Genomic DNA, 19741 nt, shown 5'->3' with positions numbered 1-19741 from the left:
TAGGGGCACACCCTTCAAGGTAGCTCCTGTGTCTTTATGGCAAGAGTCTCTCATTTGTTGAGCACTTCCTTACCCAACAAGATGTTCTAGGATCATCTCATTCTTTCCATGCCCCAGCCATTTTTCCAATTTCTCCTGGTCCCTTTTAGTGAAAGTGACATTTGGAAACCAAAATCTGGGTGCTCATTATGCTCAGTGTTACTGGGACAAACACAGACACATATATGCATATATACATACATGTAATATACCTACAATGATTCCTTTATCTCTACCTGTACATGAATATTTATTAAAAATTCATGAGTTCATGTTGATACCTCCATTTCCAATCTAAATCCTGAAGGAGTCTTTCTAGCCTTTCTCCTCTTCATATTTGTAAGCATTTCTTCCAATAGTGAAAAATCTGGCTGTCATTATCGTTAGTCTATTTACTTATTTATTCAATCAGTTTACTTACTGGTTCAAAGTAATCAGTCTCCCAACCATATTAGCCATTTTCTCTTATTGCCTCCCCTGCACTGCCCTGCATAGTGCTCTATATCCTGATAAATCCACGGGCATGCCACCTCCAGGCCTCCACATGGCTTTCTCCCCCCACATCTGGACTTCTTGGGTGCTCACCTAACTCCAAGCCTCGGTGTGACCGCTTCCTTAACCTCTTGCCATCATGCCAGGAAGGAAAGGAGAGATGTGAAAGAAGGAGAAAGTGGGAAGGTAATGGAAGATGGGAAGAAAACGGAAAGTTTCTTGAATTTTAAAGGAAAAGTAGGAATTTGGTAAAGAAGAGCCTAGAAGGGGCTTCTAGGTAGCTTGAGTGACAGGTGCAGAGACATAAGGACATGAAAGAACACAGGATTAGAGCAATTAGAGTGAGATCAGAGTGGAGGCAAAAAATAATGTGTTTGTAGGAGACGCATTTGAGAAATATTAGGGAGATACAACCAAAGGGCTTGCAAATCCATTGGAGAGAGGCGGTCCCAGGGGCCTGAATAAAAGAAAATTCCCAGATTTGGGGATATAGGAAGCTAAGCGGATGACAATGTCATTCACTAATATATAGGTTAAAGATACAAAGATGAATTCTGGATGGTACACAGAGAGTCATCTCTAGGACATTCCAGTGGCAGTTGGATATATGAGTTTTGAGCCCAGTCTAGGAAACTGGGCTGGAGATCTGAACCTGGCAGATTTTCACAAGTGGGTTCCTGTTTAAGCCATGAAATAAAGAGAAGGGAATCAGAACGGCATCCTGGGAAATATCAGCATGCAAACGATAGAAATGGGAGTAGGGAAAACAGCATACAAAGGAGATTGGGGTGTGCAGAGAGATTTAAAAAAAGAAACCGACAAAAATTTGTAAATGCTGCCAGTGTCCCAGAAACTGAAGAAGAAAGATTCAAGAAAGAAAGAATTTTCAACTAGCAAAATGTCAAATGCAACAAAGATTAAATAAAGCAAGGACTGAAATAAATAATACATGTATATGTGATTATATACATATTATATATATACATATATACACATATGAATAATTATATACATGCATATATGTAATTACATATATATGTAATTAACTACAGGCTTCTAAAGATGGAATGTGCTTACAAAAAACAACATTTTTGCTTTTGTTTATGCTCCTTAATTTTGAATTGCTGCCTCTCGTCTGCCAGTATTCTGTGGACGAGCAGGTTGTAATACAAAAACCACATGATGCTGCAGTTCATCAGTGTACAGACTCCTCATGCTGTGGATGTTGCTGAAGGTTTAATAGGTATCTTGTGTTCTTTGAAATGTAGTAATATGGCTAGCTTATAACGGGGTATTAGTTTAATTCCTTAATATTAGAAATACTTGCCAGCTCCCTTACTGTTAGAAATATAATTATACATATAAAATGAAACAATTATTTTTTTTTTAAATAAGGCAATTAAAAGCAAACGTCTCATATTTTACCAATTTAATTTAGTTTAGAAAAACTCTTTGTTTGTGGTAGCGGGAGTCTGCCAAGAGTTGAAAAATGGAAAAAGTACATGAAAATAACTCAGGTAGGAACTCAAAACACATTGAAGGTCAAAGGAAAAAAATCCTTATTATTTTTCATGAATTCTTGCATTTTGATTTTCATTTCTGCTTAGTGAATGGAAATAAATTACCTACTTTTATAATCCATCAGAAATTAAAGCTCATATGGAGATTCATTTATTTCTTTCAATCCACCTTTTCAACCTAATGTCAAATCTTACTTTTTCAATCACTGGCTTTTCAATAAGGATTTGTTTAATAAAGCATCTTCAAAGCCTAACAAATTAAGTCATAGGTTTCTTATGCTTAAAATTCTGTACTTTTCTTAAAAAAAAGTTCAAGCACATGAAATTTTAAACGTAGCTCTGCTGTGAAGCAGCTTTATTAGTTCCGATTTTTGGAATCGATTCCTATTTTCAAAGAAATATTTTATACTAAACCATCAACTTGAATTTGGTTTTCAATTGACTGACTACAAAAATTACATGCTGTCAAATATTGTTTCCTCATCATGAAAAAGTTCTTCTCGGGAATCTTTTGAGAAGCCGTTCATTAAATGCAGTAGTTGGCTCTTCAACAACTTGGAGAAATATTTCAATTAATTTAAAAACATGCTCGCTGAATTAAAAATGATGAGTTTAAAAATAGCTACGTTAATCAAAGTGCCATTGAATAAATATACAAAGATTTTTAAAAACAATGCCATTACATAAGAAATGCTGTTGAGTTCAAGTGAGGCTGTTTTATTAGTTTTTTATATTATTGTTTATAAGGGCAATGAAATTATTTTTTGAAAAGTAATTTCCTAGTTTTTTAACCTTGGTATCAACTGTAAAATAAATTTAAAACAATAGAGACATAAAGACACTCCTCCGAATCAACTCATCCCTCTGGCCTGACAGATAAGGAAGGGCATCCTAAAGCTGCTCTCGGAATTTGGGCTTGTTCTCTTGCTTGGCGAGATTGGCCCAAATACAAACCTTTAGCTTCTGAATATGGGTTTTATTACAAAGAAAGGAATCCACGTGGAAGGAGTCATATGCCCCTGGCATTGGAAGGAATAGCCCATTATCTTTCAGTTTCACTTTCTAAATTGGATTTTTTAATCACACTTAAGGATGAGCCTGGTCAAAAAAAGCATTTATTTTTATTTAACAAAATGATTAGTGACATTACGATTTGGGTTAAATTTTCCTGATATTTCCAAATAGTTTCAAGAACCAAGTTTCTAGTGGTTTTTAAAGATCCTAAGTGGAAACATGTTGTGATTACTTCTCCTAACACTTTTTTACTCCATGGAAATTTCTCCTGTTATAGTCACCGACATCCTCTATGTTGCCATATCTATTGGGCTCCTCTCTGGCTTCATGTTACTCAGGTTCTCAGCACCATTCCACACAGCTGACCCTTTCTCTCCTGGCATCATGACCCACTCTTTCCTAGTTTATCTCTATTCAATGGCCATTCATTCTTAGTCTTCTTTGGTCATTTCTCTTTAAATGTTTGGTTCCTGGCCTCCTCCCTATAGAAATTCCTAGATGGTTCCCTCTAGCTCCTGCCTGGAACAGACTTCCAAATATATCTCTCCATTCATGCTACCCCCTTGAGTTCTAAACTTGTATTTGAATGTGCCCAATGGGCATGTCTATTTGGATATCTAGGAGGCCTATTAAGCTTAACATGTCCGTAAAGGACCTTCTGACCTGTATCCCCAAATGTGTCCTTCCTCCAGTCTTATCCTCTTAATAAATGGCACCGCCATGCATAGAAGTGTTCAAAGCAAAAACCAAGGATTCATCCTTGAGATTTCCCTTCCCCTTATTCTGTATATCCAATGTATCAGAAAAAAGTATCAACTCAATTTACAAACATCAGTCAAATCCATCCACTTCTCTTCTTCATCCTTGCCAGCCCTTGTCCAAACCATGCAACAAACTATGGTGGCAGCCTCCTCACTGCTCTCCCTGGTCAACTCTTGTTTCCTCCATCCCTTCTTTTAACGGGATGTTTTAAAAACACAAATTCGATCACAGCATTTTTTTGCGTGTGTGTGAGGAAGATTGTCCCTGAGCTAACGTGTTGCCAATCTTCCTCTTTTTGCTTGAGGAAGATTGTCACTGAGCTAACATCTGTGCCCATCTTCCTCTATTTTATGTGGGATGCTGCCACAGCGTGGCTTGATGAGCGGTGCTATGTCCATGCTTGGAATCTGAACTGCACACCCGGGCCGCCAAAGCGGAGTGCATGAACTTAACCACTATGCCACGAGGCAGACCCCCGGCTCACACCATTTAAAGTGCTTTAAACCCTTAAATAGCCTCCACTCACACTTAGGATAAATCCAAACTCTTCCTTACAGCTTACAGACCTTACGTAACCTCACCTCGTACTGTTCTCTCACCTCATCTTGGTCTGCCCTTCCCCTCGCTATCTCCTTCCAGCTCCCAGAACTTTCCAGACTCACCTGTCTCAGAGCACCCACACTTGCTCTTTCTTCTGTCTGGAAGGTTTTCCCCTGACTTTCATCCTTCCCAGCCTTTAGATCTCTGTTCAAATGTCTCCTCCTCGGAGAGGCCCCCCCTGACCACCCCATCTAAAGTGAGCCCTCTCCCACTTCCTTTGGATTGCATCTCTCTAGATTGATTTGTTTTAAAGAACTTTGCACAACGTGCAATTATCTTGTTAATTTCTTTGTTTTGTTATTTACTCTCTGTCCTTTTCAAAAAGAATCTAACCTTCAAGAGGCCAGAAACCTTCTTATGTGTTCACTGCTGTTTCCGCAGTACCTAGAACGAGTCTGGCTCCTAGGAGGCGCAGTGAAGAAACATTTGCTGCATAATGAATAAACGTGACTTCAACTACTTTCGCTCTTACTCTCATACTTAGCTCAAAGTTACAGTTATAAAATGAGAGGAGGTTTCATTTTGGGGGAAGATTCTTACTGGTGACATACTTTAATTTTTGCTTACTTGTCAACAATAATGTCACAGATGACTAAGAAAAAAACCCAGTGCCTTGCATGCATAGTATTTACAAATTTCAAAGCAATTTCCCACATAATATAACAGTTAATATTTAATAAGTGCTTACTATGCACCAAGCACTTTCTAAGTGCTTTCCATATATTAGCTCATTTAATCTTCATAACGACTATTTGAAATAGTTACTGTTATTATTATTTATTTATTTATTTTTTGGTGAGGAAGATTGACCCTGAGCTAACATCTGTGCCAATCTTCCTCTATTTTGTATGTGGGATGCCACCACAGCATGGCTTGATAAGTGGTGTGTAGGTCCATGCCCAGGATCCGAACCCACAAATCTGGGGCCGTCAAAGCGGAGCATATGAACTTAACCACTACGCCATGAGCTGGCCCCTCATTGCTCTTATTATTATCCCCATTTACAGAAGAAGAGACTGAGGGTAAGCCACTTGTCCAGCATGGCAGAACTCACATTGGGGAAGGTCATCAAGGAGACATGACCTTCTTTTGACCCACGAGCTGGACCCAGGCAACTGGAGGCTTCCCACTCCCTCCCCGTCTTTGGAATATGAATTCTGCTTGTCTTCCCTGCTCCCCAGGAGCTGCCCCAAGGATACAGCCCTGAGACAGTAATGTGGGAATGAGGCTGTCTGGGCTGGGTACAGGACTAAACCCAGTTAGGGCCTGCCGTGTATGTGACAGAACCCAGTTAAGGCCTCTATATAAACTTTCAAGATTTGGAGGGTGGGGACAGAGATCTAACACCTTGTGGCCTCTCAAGACAAGCCTCATAAGCAAGCTCCCTTGCTTATTAAACCTGCCACCCACCAGACTGGAGTGGTCTGCCTTTTTCTTTGGTCTTTCCCTGCCCTCTGCATAAGGGGGCCAGTTTCAGATTATTCCCAGGAAGTTCCCGGGCAGATTGCATAGCAACAACTCATTAATGGGAAAGTCAGGCATTCTGGTCCAAAAGAGGCACATGTCACTTGCTTCTCATTAAATCTGAGGTCCACAGCATGTACCATTTTCCTGCTACCAAGTCAGGGAAAGGAGGCTCAGAGAATCAGTGAGGTGTCTAAAGACCCAAGAGCAGTGGATGTTAAAGTCTTCTCAGAGATTTCATCCTTTCTGCCAGCCAGTCAACATCACAATGCTTATACAGGTGTGCGTGGGATTGTGTGTGCACAGTTCATAGAAGAAACGTTGTATCTGCCTTCTGAAAGCAATGGGGCTTGTGTCATGGATCTGGAAACAAATTTTTTTCTTTGAGGTGAAAGATGACAACTGAAGAATAATTTATGAGAAGTTAGAACAGAATGTATTACAAAAGAATGAAAGGGAACATGAAAATATATTAACAGTGATTTTTATAAATTGTAGGATTATGAGCGATTTTTATTTTCTTCTTTACAATTCAACATTTAATAATGTTTATGCTCATAGAAAGCCCCCTCCCCACATACATTTGCAATTAGGATAGACGTGTCCCCTAGAACACTGAGAGAATTCTCAAGAAAGTCCACTTAGTCGGAAAAGGACTTGTATTGATTTAATGAGCACTGCGGTGTTTCTCAAATTTCAGTGAATCGCCTTTTTTTCTCTCATTTGCATGTATCTTCTGTACTGTTACTTATTTAATATTTACCTAATATTATTTTACTTGGTTCTCTATTTAGCCTTGTCCTAAGTGGCAATAGCTTTGAAATCTCAGGGTCAATTTGCTCAATTTTAATTATTCTCTAATATATGTTGAAATAAACAAACAAATATTAAAATAAAAATGTCAGGGCTGGCCCTGTGGCCAAGTGGTTAAGTTCGTGTGCTCTGCTTAGGCAGCCCAGGATTTGCTGGTTCACATCCTGGGCGCAGACATGGCCCCACTCATCAGGCCATGATGCGGCGGCGTCCCACATAGAAGAACTAGAAGGACCTACAACTGGGATCTACAACTATGTACTGGGGCTTTGGGGAGAAAAAAAAATGATTGGCAACAGATGTTAGTTCAGGGCCAATCTTCCTCACCAAAAAAAAAAAAAAAAAAGGAAGAAGAAGACTTAAAAAAATATTGACTAAAAGCCATCTCAAGTACCATCAAGGAGATACAAACAATATCTTAGGAAACTCTGAACCACTCTGCTGATTTAATGGAAAGAATCCTAGAACACAGCCCCTTTGATGCCTCTTCTTAAAGTTAAAAGGAAAACTCTGCAGGAGTATATTGACAATTCTACTTCAGAACTTGTGCACCTTTGTAAAGTGGAAAAATGCTGTCAACCCCCCTCCATGGTACATGAGATTGTGTGAACTCAGTGCCTGCAATGATCAGGAATAGAATAGATTTCGATGAGGGTGGTGCGATGCTGGCTGAAGGGTGGAGGATGTAACAGAAGAGAAACTTACATTCGTTATTGGATCATTTTCATTCTCTGTAACACATCCCTGAAGATTTAAGTTGAGTGCTTTACAAATGATCATGATTCTCTTGGCCGCTTTTTCTTCAAATGGTTTGATCCCACATTCGGATTCTAAAGGATCCTTCTTCTGAAGTTTCAAGGTCTAAAAAAGTTTAGAAAGTTTTACTCAACAAACACTCATCTCATAAAAAGAAATCCTAAATTATAAACTACAGTTGTATGCATCGAGTTTTCATCTGCTTAAAAGAATTCCAGCTTACATCTATATCTGGATCCAGTGAGAACAGATTCAGCCTCTCCATGTTTCGAGTGGTTTTGACAGCCTCTTCAGTTTCTGTGAGGTACTGCAGAAAAAACTGTGTTAGCTCCTGGTATCTGAATATCCAGATACTTACAACCCAGCCCCACCCACAGGGCCAAGAAGTAGCCCTTAAGATTATCACTGTTTTAATATCATCCATTAGCATTCGGCAAATTTCATAAAAACATGCTTCTATTTTGGAGTGTTGCGTGCATGTTAAGTAAAACACATAGTTTGATGGAAAGTTCTGAATTAGTTTTTTAGCCTAAATCTTAAAAGGAAGCATTTCCATCTTTTCCATGAAAGCAATGGCTAATTCAAATTTATTTGCATAGCAAAATGTGAGCTTTATTACTTTTGCGAAGTCTGGGTGTTGGCTGTTCTCTGAAGAGTCTGTTTCCTCTGGCGTGCATTCGCAAGTTAGAGAATTATCCAGCGGATCTTGAAAAGATACACCAAGACAGCTTATTAAATAATACTTATGAATCACACATTTCTCTGGCCTGTGACATATCAAAACAGGGTTAGACTCGAGAGCAAGGAGAGATGAATGTTGGTGTGTAGATGCCTTGATTGTGTCCTGGCTAGGTACTCCGTGTTGTTCAAAGATCTGGGCCTGGAAGTCAGACCTCTTGATGATCATTTTGAGATTCTTTCTATGCCACCATCCTGTGCCCATAAGAACTCTGGACCCTGACAACACTACAGTTATACTTGAGGTTGTCTTGACTCACTTCATCAATGCCTACTAAAGTTTTCTTATATAGGTATATATTTTTGATAATTCTCACTCTTAGGCTATCAATTTAAAACCCACATTCTAGCTTCAATTGCTTAAACTCTCCAAGACTCTGCAAACATTAATATTCTAGTTGATTATTGTTAAGTTATGAACCTAAAATACCTACTATGGTATATAGTAGTTGTGCTAAAATCAACAATAGTTTTCTTCTTCACGTGATACTTAGACTAAAGTATCACGTGCTATAAAGTGCAAGAGTCTTGGGATTCTTTGGTTTTTAGTGGACCGTCGTGCTGTGCAAAATGTCTTAAAGTAGTTTTCCTTAGGGAAGAGTGACTGACTCTGAAAGTGAACTTGCCTTCCACATCACTGTAGACCTGTTTTTCTACCCTTTTACTCATTCTTTCCTTCCTTTCTTACTCTCTTCCCTTTGCCTAGAATGAGTTAGAGTCTTTTAAGGGAATTAGGATGGGCAGAAGAAAAATTTTTTATTTTATAATAATACCATGCAAAATTTATGGAACTTCCATGTATAAGGTGATCTCAGTACGTCAAAAAGCATACATAAAAGATGCTTTTCAGCTAAAAGGAAGTGATGCATATTTACCTTTACAGAGTATAATGTGCACTAATTAAATTTAATGAAAGGCTATGATACAAAATACCCCCTCTAAGGTAAACTTCCCATCAGTGATGGGTACGTTTTTGATACTGCTGACAAATAGTTCCCAACATCATTTGCTGGGTGTCAGCCTCAAATCATGACCAAAATGTACCTATGTGTGGTGACCCTCACTGTTTAGTAAAAGTAAAGATTTAGGGGTGATTTCCTGGAGAAAATAGCTCAGGCATGGATGAGCTAGACCTGACAGCTACCACAGTTTCTAGCAGCTCAAATGAACCAAAGGCATAGGTTGCACTTGGCAAAGGAAGGGAGGTGGGCGCATGCGCACTCACCCAAGCCCAGATCGGTGAGCTCTGTGCTCCTCCTGCCCTGAAGGGCTCCCTCAGGACTGATTTGCAGGATGCGGTTGAGGGTATGGATCCATTCATCCATATCTGACTCTGTTTCCGCCGCCAGCACAAAATAGGTCAGGTCGTTCATTTTCAATTCAAAGGCATATTTTCTTAGTCTGTTATTCTGTGGTATAAAAAGAAAGGGAGAGAGAGAGAGAGAAAGCCCCAGATAATAAGTCTTAGAGAGTGAGGGACATTTTTTATGGAGTTGTGGTTCCAAAGCCTTTCCATACAGTTAGGTAACATGAAGGAGATCTTCCAAAACAGGACAAAAACTTAGATGGGTATGAATCATTTTGTTTGGTTTCTTTCCAGGCTTTTTGTACTAAGAGATTGTTTATTTAGGTTTTTGTTAATTGGATGAACATGTTGCCTTAAAACTTTCATCTTTAGGCACATCACGGAGTATATTCCAAACTTCTTCAAATGGCTGCTTTGCTTGAGTTGCTTCCTTCACATTCTCACCTTATGTTCTGTCTGCAACTCACTCCAATTGGGTTTCTGACCCCACCACACCCCAAGGTAGCACTTGTCAAGGTCACTAACAAACTCTATGTTGCTGTACTATCCAAGGGACATTTCTTTCTTCATATGTTCTTTGACTTTTCAGTAGAATTAATACAGTGGCCGCTTCCTCCTTCTTGAAACCCATCTTCCCCTGGTTTCTATGACCACACTCTGTTCTGGTTTTCTTTCATCCTCATCAGCCACCAATGACCTCTGCTGGCTCTTCCTTCTCCTGGTGACTTTTGATGCTAACCTTGGCTTTGTGTTAGACTCCTTTCTCTTTCATCTGGTCCAATGGCTTTAAATGACACCATATGCCAGGCCATCCCAATTTCTTTCTCTGGTTCTGGCTTCTCCACCAACCTCTAGACTTTTCTCTAACTTGACTTCTCTCTTTTTTTTTTTTTTTGTGACCAATCCACAAGAGCTTATTCTACTTCCATGAATTTGCTCCTGTCACATACTTTGTTGCTGCCACAAGGCCTGAATGCCCCCTCTCCCGTGCACGTGCTCGCACACACAGCCAGCATGATGTCTGCCCCTCATGTACTTAAAGTGTCTCCTATTTACTCTTCAGATCTTAACTGAAGTTATAGCTGCTTGGGTAAACCTTCCCCAGTTACCCAGTTAGGACAACGCTTTTGTCCTCCAGGGCACTTACAACAATTTGGAATTATATGCTTATCCATTTTTGTTTGTTTGTTTGACCAATATATGTCTCCCTCATGGCTGCCTCCATGAGGCACGTATCAGTTTTGCTTACCACTGTATCCTGTGCTGTCACACAGAAGGGTCAAATATCAGTGGCTTCGAAAGAGTCATATTTTATGATGGAATAGAATATATTCCTGTTCTTGGGGAACTGACATTCGCAGGGAAGAGGTGAAAGAATGAATGAACAAACTATTGCAAAACAAAAATTCTCTGTTGCGGGAATTAAAATGGGCTGATGCGATGAGTAGCTACTGTAGATTGGCCTTTCACAGAGGGGACAAGTAAGTTGACATCTGTAACAAGGAATGAGCTGATTAAAGATGGGAGAGACACATTTAAAGTGGAGGGAACCCAAGAACAAATTATTAAAGCAGTTTCATATATTCCTGCCATGAGATTAGAAACATAAATGCCAAGTGGAAACTTTTCCCTAATGATATAAGTTTGTGTTATATAACTTGGGGAGATGTAAGAATTACTGCAGATATTCCATCTTTAATTCACTCCCAGGTAATTCTGATACAGGTGTTCAGCTCTTCCCTACACTGTTCCAAAGCCCAGACACCCACAGTGTAAGAAAGCAAAGCCTATACACTTAAGTAAAACACAAGTAAGAGAAGAACCATAAGATGAGAGCATCACTATCGTGTGGGATTGTGGCTAAATATCAAAGTATAAAATTCTTTTTGAGACTAGGTTGCTATTCTTGGTGGTAAGAAAAAGTAAGTTTTGATATCCTCCTGGCAATGTCCTCTTTCTTTGGGATGCTCTCAGAGACTGTCCCAAAATAGCTTGTTCCTTTCAAGTTCCACACAGCATGGTTACTACTGCAAACATGACATTCACTAAACATTTGCCATCTATACACCAGGCACTCTGCTGAGCATTTTACAGTCACTGTTTTCTTTAAATCTCATAAGAGCCTTAGGCGGCAAACCGTCTTATTCCATTTAACATACGAAGACATGGAGGCTTGGAGAGAGAAATTAAAACGTGCTTGGGATTACCACGAGTAGCAAGTAGCAGAGAAGGGAAATAACCCCCTTATATTTCAACACCCACTGAGATGGCCCAGGCCCAAAGAGGTGCTGAGCAAATGCTGTCCTCATTCCTTGCCACCTCTCTGGCACCACCACCCACCAAAGGGGTAGACATGGCCTACAAGGTCATGGATTCTCTAAATGCTGAGAATAGACAGCAGGGTAACACACATGCCTCAAGGAAAAGTAAAATTCAGGAATTAAAGGAGAAAGAAGAATTAGCCAAAAAGATAACTGTGATTCTCACTGTGGAACCACACAGCTCAAATGCGACTCTCTAGACTCTTCCAAGGACAAGCCCTTTGCTGCAATCCATACTTTTGTATTATTGTCAAGTATTATTATTTCTTCCCCTTATCATGACTCACTCACAGGCTGGCTCTTTAAGTAGTCCATGAGCTGATAAAGACAAAAGCTGACCGGTTATCCTCAGAACTCAGTGCAGTAGAGTATTCTTTGATAAAGAGGTGTCTGTCATGTTCACATTCTGTGCCGGGCAAAACCAGACACAGTTCCTGCCCTGTCAGAGCAGGGGAGACAGGCGTTCACCAATTAATCACACAAATGTGAAATTGGAAGATAAACGTACTGAAATTTTTATGAAAGTATAGAAGAAGAGGTATAAAACCAAGGTATAAAAATTCTTTTAGACACCAAGATTGTTATTGCAATAAGAGAATATTGCTATTTTCATAAAACCCTCTGTGTTCTATGAGAGCAGAGAACAGGACGGCTTTGACCAGTAAAAGGCCACAGCTGCATTTTGAGAAGATCGTTTTGGCTGCAGTGTAAACAGAGTGAGGGGTCACCAGAAAGGCAGTGGCCCCAAATTTTAGTGTGCAAAGCAATTATCTAGGCAGCTTCTTTAAGAATGCAAATTCTTAGAAGCCACGCTTTCCTCGGGAGGAGTGTACAGACTTCCTCCATACACCCTCACACACTTTTGGGGGGAGGTTCTGACAAAGGAGGTCCATAAAACCGCCTGCACTGACACACAGGGTCTGAGGGTAAAGACAAATTGGTTGAGAGCAGGCATACAAGGAAAGACCGGTTTCCTCCAAAAACCATCAATATCTGAGTGTAGCAAAATGCAAGCAAATCTGTGTTGTCTTGAAAACAAAGAATTTGCTTCACTAATCTGATGTTGTAAATAATGTGGACAGGGAGATGCAAAGCTATGCAAAATGTTTATATTGGGTCCAAATTCAAAGGGGGTAGAGCTGCAACCTGCTTTCAAGTGCGGATGCTAAGGGACTAATAAAGTTTTAGGGAAAAAATTACAAAATATAAACAAAGCTTGATTTTCTAAATTGCCTTCTGTACTTCAAATGAATTGAACATGGTTCCCAACTTCCACAATATTATCAAAACTAATTTTTAAAAATTTGAGCAAAGCATAACAAGCCCTTGTTTCTCAAAAAGGGGTATTTATAAATGAAATGAATATTCTATTTGCAACTTCTCAAAAATCAAATTATCTGCTTCTGTTTGGCGTGAAATAGAACTACTTGCAGTGTAGATTTTATGTTGGGGAAGATGAAGATGCCTAAGTGGTTTTCTGTCTCACTCTCTGTAATCTCCAAGATAACGGCATACAAAATAGCAAAAAAGAAAGAACAAAAATGAAAATCAATGCGACATTTTAATAATCTTAAAGTGCCATTGTTATGTAAGTCATTAAAATGGTAATCAAGAAATAATCATATTCTTCTTTTGACTCCCTTAATTTTCCTCTATTTCCTTGAAATCAGTGTCCTTTGTGGCCAGTGCAATGACTTTGTTCAGTCGAGCTCCCCACAGTCCGTCTACATGGTTTCATAAATAATAGGTAACTGTGAATATCTCCTAATGCCATCTGATGTGCTTAATGAATTGTAGCAAACTGGTCTGTTCCCACAATATTCATCTGGAAAAGTGCCAGAATAGATACTTCACCAAAGCTGCCAAAGCCAATGGAGGACCGGAGTTTGAAGAAGGAAGCTGCTTAAACGAAATATTCCATGATATCTATTATGTTGCTAGCGTCTCTTACAGAATTTTTCAGGAACAAAAAAAGAGTTTTAAAAGGAAACACAATATCAAATCCAGCTTACTGGAATCGGTGACTACCATCCACTCAATTCTTCCCAGTCTCTGTATGTTATTTATTGATTCAGTCAACAAAAATGTATTGGGTACTTTCTATGAGTCAAGGACACAGCATTAAAAAAAAATTTCAAGTAAAGTGCTTGCCCTCATTGAACTTACATTCCAGTATCGTGGAGTGTCAGTAAACAAACAAGCAGAAATATAGCACATATTATGCATAATATAATAAAGATCCTGCAGTGATAAATGTAATTTCCTTCTTGTGTGTATTATCAGAACGTACTGTATGAGATGCGTGACTCGTATTTGTTTTTTTCTGTGCATCCTCCCATAGGTTGGAAGCTCTCTGAAGACAGAGACCGCATCTAATTCATATTTGGCTTTCCCACAATGCTTTGCATATAGCAAAATTTTCAATATGTATTTGCTGAAATAAATCTAAAACTCTCTGCTTAAAACTACACAGGAGCATGTCTTTGTAGGGTTTCTTTTGCCCATGTAGCTTATGTAGGACAAATGTATGCAGGTATGCCCATTTGCTGGATGATAAGCAAAGAATTTCCTCAGGCATCTGTCTATAATTTTGAACATTCCTCCACCTCAAGTCGAATTTTGCCATTCATGTGATTTGAGAAAGCCACTCTATCTCTCTGAATTTTATTTTAATACATTGGGACAATGATAATGCACATTCCATCAAATAGCATAGTAGATGAAAAAAATTACAAGTGTCACTCTGGTTTTTATTGTTATCATGGGAAGTGAGATTCTTTAGGGCCAAAGTTTGCTAATGGAGGTTTATAGGTCATATTTGATCCTAGATTTGTTTTCCTTGGCAGGTACACTTTTTTCACCCAATTTGACTACCCTGATGTGGGCATGCACATCCAGTTCAACACAGTCCAAGCTGCTCCAAGCTCCTCATACCTGGCCCTACTTCCCTCACGCAGTGGGCTGCCTGAGTTGCAGAAGGCATCCACGTTTCTAGACATTGGCTAAGCACACTAGGCCATTATCGTGGAACCTATGTCCACAAAGTGGCAGACTCAGCACCTTGGAGGAAATAAACAGTGTTTGGCATCCCATCCACTTCCATTTAAGCCTGTATAAAGTGACATCAGTCATTATCACTGTTGAGGTAGGTACCCTGGGCAGGTGGGACTCTTGGGTTATTCATTCTCTTCCACAGTGGCAGGACCTGAAGTGAATGGATGGATGCATGGATGGATGGGTGGATGGATGGATGGATGTATGAATGGATGGGTGGATGGATGGATGAGCCAATGAATGAACGAATGAACGAGAAGACTCTGAAGGAACAAGATAAGATAACACAGGCCTAAATATTCCTTGGTCCAAGATCAAAACCGAAGCAGCAAATACTGGAAGTTCTGCTCCAGATTAAGTGCAAGAGTATAACACAGGTCTCACACTGTTTGATGATATTACAAAAAAGTGTAAAACTACTATCAGTACTTTTTTTTTTTAACAAGATCCAGGAAATTTCCAATCATAAACATTACCAGAAGTCTCTGAGAAATTTGGGTAGGAGTTTCTCTCTACTTTAGATCACCCTTAACATATATTTCTAAGAATTCCAAGGATTATTCTTAGGAAAACAAAATGATACAGATCGGGTCAGAATGAGGCAAACTAAAATGATTGTTCACGAAAGAGTGTTATGAGCTTGAACTCTCTAAGAATGCCGGATGGTACGTAGCACTTTCTGTGGCAGAGTCTTTGTTCCTCTTTTCTTTTTTATTCAAGGAAAACTGACAATGATTCTTGACAAAATAGGTCTGACTCACCCGATTATTCATTTGCTCTGTGCTTTCGTGTGTGCATACTTCATCTTCAGGCACATTTTGTTCCTGAGAGCTTGCTACAGCAATGATTAAGCTTGCACTATCTCATTCAGAATCTTCTTTCCAGATGCAAAAACTTGTAAGTCAGAAAGGCTGGATCCCAGCTGTAGGAACTGGGATCCAGACACGAGGTGATAAGTGACCCAGACATCTATCTTCCCAAGTGTTCTCAAGAAACTGGAGGTCCCTCCCTCTGCAAAGGGTAACAAGTTCTTGATAAAGAGGAATATAAATGAAGGGATATAGAGCTGAACTCTTTACAAGATATAATAAGTGTTCTCAAATATTTGAATGGCTAATCTATCAGAAAATGAAGCAGGATTACTCAACTGTGCTTTAATGTGCACAATCTACCTTGGAGAATCCTACCTACAGACACATATTTTCTGTGCAGCCTTCCAGCTGACCCAGAAGGGTTCATTACTGTTCTGTTCCCTGAGAACATTCCATAGAGAGTGTCCTTTATATTTTTGTTACGGCTTTTGCAACACTGTGTAACAGTTAGGTATGAACCTAAGTCCTCCGTTGGTTGCCACTTCAGCAGGGAATTTCCAGTGCATAGGCACAGTTACTAGCATATCATAGGCACTAAATAAGGTTGCTGAATGAACGAATGAATGAATAAATGAATAAATAAATGAACAAATTAGGACATTTGGGTAGGAATTTCAGCAAGGTGAATTAAGATTTTCTAGGAAGGCTTTTCCACAATGGAATGTTTATCTCCCAAAGTTGTGACTTTCATAATTAATGGAAAAAGTAGGGAAGAATGGCTGAAGACACACTATCTCCCAGATTCTTTTTACATGTTAGTATACCGGCTCAGCACAAGGTTGACATAAGGGAAGCCATATTGTAGAATAGAAACCATATTGTAACTTTGAATGACCTCTGACTAACTAACCCAGCTGGATATGCACTCTCCTGGAGATCTACCTGCTCTGTAGATTTTATGATCCCTGCTTGTGCATGTACCTCCCGGCTGCGATGAGACAATAACTTCGTTCTTGTGAGTTCTTTAGGAATGTGATGACCCCCTGGACAGAGAGTCTATGTTGATAGCCATCGTCAATGACAACTGAAGTATCTGGTGTGGTGACTCCCAGTCTGCAACACCAGAGGGTCAACGTTCCTAACCGCCCCTCCCCCGATAACCCACTGGCCTATGTAACTGCTTCAAGATTCTGTGCCCCCTTAAGATGGTTCTTTAAGAAACTAGTCCTTCATATTCCGATTTGCTAGCTAATTGCTTAATGTCTGCCCTTTCTCTGCCAGCATCTTGCCTCTTGATGATTAGCTTTTGTTTTGTGGCGAGCAGATCATGCCCTTTGTGCAGTAACACTAGTACATTTATTCTAGTTTTATGGAGGAGGAATCTGAGATCGAAGAGCTTGAGCAACTTAGTTAAAGCCCTCAGACATTAAATGGTGAAACTAGGATTTGAATGACCTGTACGAACACTAAGCTTGAGTTTCCTCCTAAAAGATACTCTCCAATTCCAAGGCACTGTTTAAGCAGAGACTGAAACACAGTCTAAGAGATGATGGAGAAGAGGCCCCTGGAGCGGAAAGTCCGGTTAGAGCGCTAAGGTGCGTGTTCAACACAGAGTTATACGATTCTTTGAAGAAGAAATTACATATTGATCCATATCTCTACAAACTTAACAAATAGCAGGGGCTACAATGATACTACCTGAAAGAGGATGACTCATTTGCTAGAGCAAACTTTGAAGTACAAATGGAAAAGAAAATATTTCAAATTTTCAGCTCAATATCTATAAAATGTAATTATCGATCTTTAACCTATTGCTAAACTTTTACTTGACATTTCTAAAGCCAAAGAGTCTCCTTTGTGACCAAGAATAGAAGACTATCTCCATTCCCCATTAAGACCCTTATTGCCCTTTCCATATGGAAAGCTGGCATCTCTGTTAAAAGGCAATTAATTACCTTTTACTTCTAGTGGAGTGCTCAGCAACACTTAATTAATTCTTTCCTTTTAAAGTTCAGCATTATTACTTTCTGGAGGAATTCCAGATTTTAACAGATGAACCCTCCAGAAATAGGCTAGGCTGAGGTGACTGGAGAGAACTCTATTTTGCATCTACATATCCAAGGGACCCTGGTATTAATTCGAGACGTTATCGTAGCTACGTACCAAGCTATGTGAATGCCATAGCTTGGTGGTAAGAGAAGGAACTCCTCCTGTTGGCCTGTGACCAGAAAGAGAGTCCTCACCCTCGATGAGCCAGTATCTTACTGTGAAAGTTGAGATGAGATTGCTAAAACACTTGATTGCTTCAATTTTTACGTAGGAGGGAATGGGGATAGCTGTTTCATCAGAGCAGAAAGAAAAAATGTTTTGCAAGTAAGATGTCCCAATGAGGTCAATGGAATTACTCTGATTCCCTTTGCCCTAGTGGTCCACGTCAAACTGAATACTAAGGACAAGAGTTTGAAGACAGGGAACAAGTAGAACAGCCTTGTCTGTTAAAAGTACTGTGTCTGTTTCTGAAATTAACCTCTCAGGAATCAATGGAATCCTTGTCTTTGAAGGAAATCTACTCTTCGAAGGAAGATGATGTGTATGTACACTGTGAGTTTGCTATCATGGGATTACCTAATAAGATAACATTTATGAAGTGCATTCTTTGAGCTATGTGATTTAGCTATTACCCTATTGAATTCTTTAGCTCAGTGGTTCTCTACACTGCAGCCACACAGGTGGTCATTTTCTTTTTCTCCTTGAATATCCTAGACTTGCTCTTGTCTCAGGATCTTTACACTGCTGCCCCTGCTCATTTTTTCATCTCCAGATCAAATACTTTCTCTTCAAAAATGCTTTTCTCACTTCTGGAGCCTTAATATTCTTTCCCAACCTTACCTTTATCTCTCTCCCTTCTGTAAACATGCTTATTTTCTTTATTCAGATTTTACCAACTGATTCCATTCTGCTTCTTTCTTTCTTTGCTTATTTTCTGTTTTTCTTCCTTTATTGAAAGTACGTTTTGGGAAAGTAGGAATCTAGGCCGCTTTGTTCTCCGGTGAGTTCCTAAACTCTAGAACAGTTCTTGGTTCCTATCAGCTCCTCCATAAACATTTGTGGAATGAGTGAATGATGGTTGCATGGACATACTCTTTGATTAAAAAACCCAAGGGGGAAAAGAGATTTTTACTCACCTGCACCACACCTGTACAGGAATCCAAAAAGATGCAGCCTTTGGGTTCTTTGGATATTTTTTCATCTTTATAAAAATTCATGATGTAGGAGTTATCTGGCAACTGAGTCAGCTGGAAGTAGCGCTTTTTGAATGACTAAATAATGGAAAAGAGAGAACGAGGTAGTTCAAATTGCAGTGTGCTGTTACTCATGGAAATTAGAATTTTCTAATGCCTTCACGGTGCTACATCTCTAGAGAAGCGCATCCTCCTTTCTCATAAATAAAATATGACACAAAACATAAACTCAATGCAAACGGCCCTCCTCTGTGCTGTGACCGAAGGAGGGGATGTCAGGAACAGTAGCAGAAACAGAGATGAGTCTTGATGTCTCCTTACCCGAACAGTAACAGTATTGTTCACGGTGCTGTTGAAATTCCCCTTGTAGAGCCAGCCAGACTTGAAAACTCCTGTTCCTCCCGCTCCCCCTCCGCCCTTGGAAGACGAGTGGGAAGTGGTATCCTGCACAAAAAAGGCCTCATTAGCATTTCTGCAATCTTCTGTGAATCCCAGATCTCAGACACTGCACTTAAAAACGAGTCTCCTTTTTCTCTCTTTGACTCATCTTAAATAATCATGTTCAATTTCAAAACAAGTGTGATTCATTTTCAGTGAAAGCTCTCACACAAACAGCCATTACAGTTTATTTAAAAAACTGGTCAGAAGGCAAAACATTCCAGTGAAACACAGGAACTGATTATCCTCATGTTTTAAACATTTCACTTTCAACAATTTACTTACTTCATCCTTATCAGCATCTTCATGGTCAACCTCAAAGGAATGTGAAGGAAGTTTCTCTGGTTTGTATTCTGCTCTGATATTAAAA

General features: G+C 39.5%; 1 protein-coding gene across 4 annotated transcripts in view; it reads right to left on the bottom strand.

Moving 5' to 3' along the window:
- Positions 1 to 19741, bottom strand: part of DOCK10 (dedicator of cytokinesis 10) — a 262527-nt gene that overhangs the window by 91142 nt on the left and 151644 nt on the right. For all 4 annotated transcript variants that reach the window (XM_046644370.1, XM_046644368.1, XM_046644369.1 and 1 more), the window contains exons 5-11: positions 19657 to 19729; positions 19255 to 19377; positions 18877 to 19011; positions 9424 to 9607; positions 8080 to 8165; positions 7684 to 7767; positions 7410 to 7565 (exon numbers count right to left, since the gene is read on the bottom strand). In XM_046644370.1, the coding sequence (XP_046500326.1) occupies positions 7410 to 7565; positions 7684 to 7767; positions 8080 to 8165; positions 9424 to 9607; positions 18877 to 19011; positions 19255 to 19377; positions 19657 to 19729 (841 nt within the window). The remainder of the gene's footprint in view (positions 1 to 7409; positions 7566 to 7683; positions 7768 to 8079; positions 8166 to 9423; positions 9608 to 18876; positions 19012 to 19254; positions 19378 to 19656; positions 19730 to 19741) is intronic.

Source organism: Equus quagga, chromosome 17 (assembly GCF_021613505.1).
Source record: "Equus quagga isolate Etosha38 chromosome 17, UCLA_HA_Equagga_1.0, whole genome shotgun sequence".
Taxonomy (NCBI): domain Eukaryota; kingdom Metazoa; phylum Chordata; class Mammalia; order Perissodactyla; family Equidae; genus Equus; species Equus quagga.
Note: the sequence above shows the minus strand (reverse complement) of the source record. Positions and strands in the feature narration are given on the sequence as shown.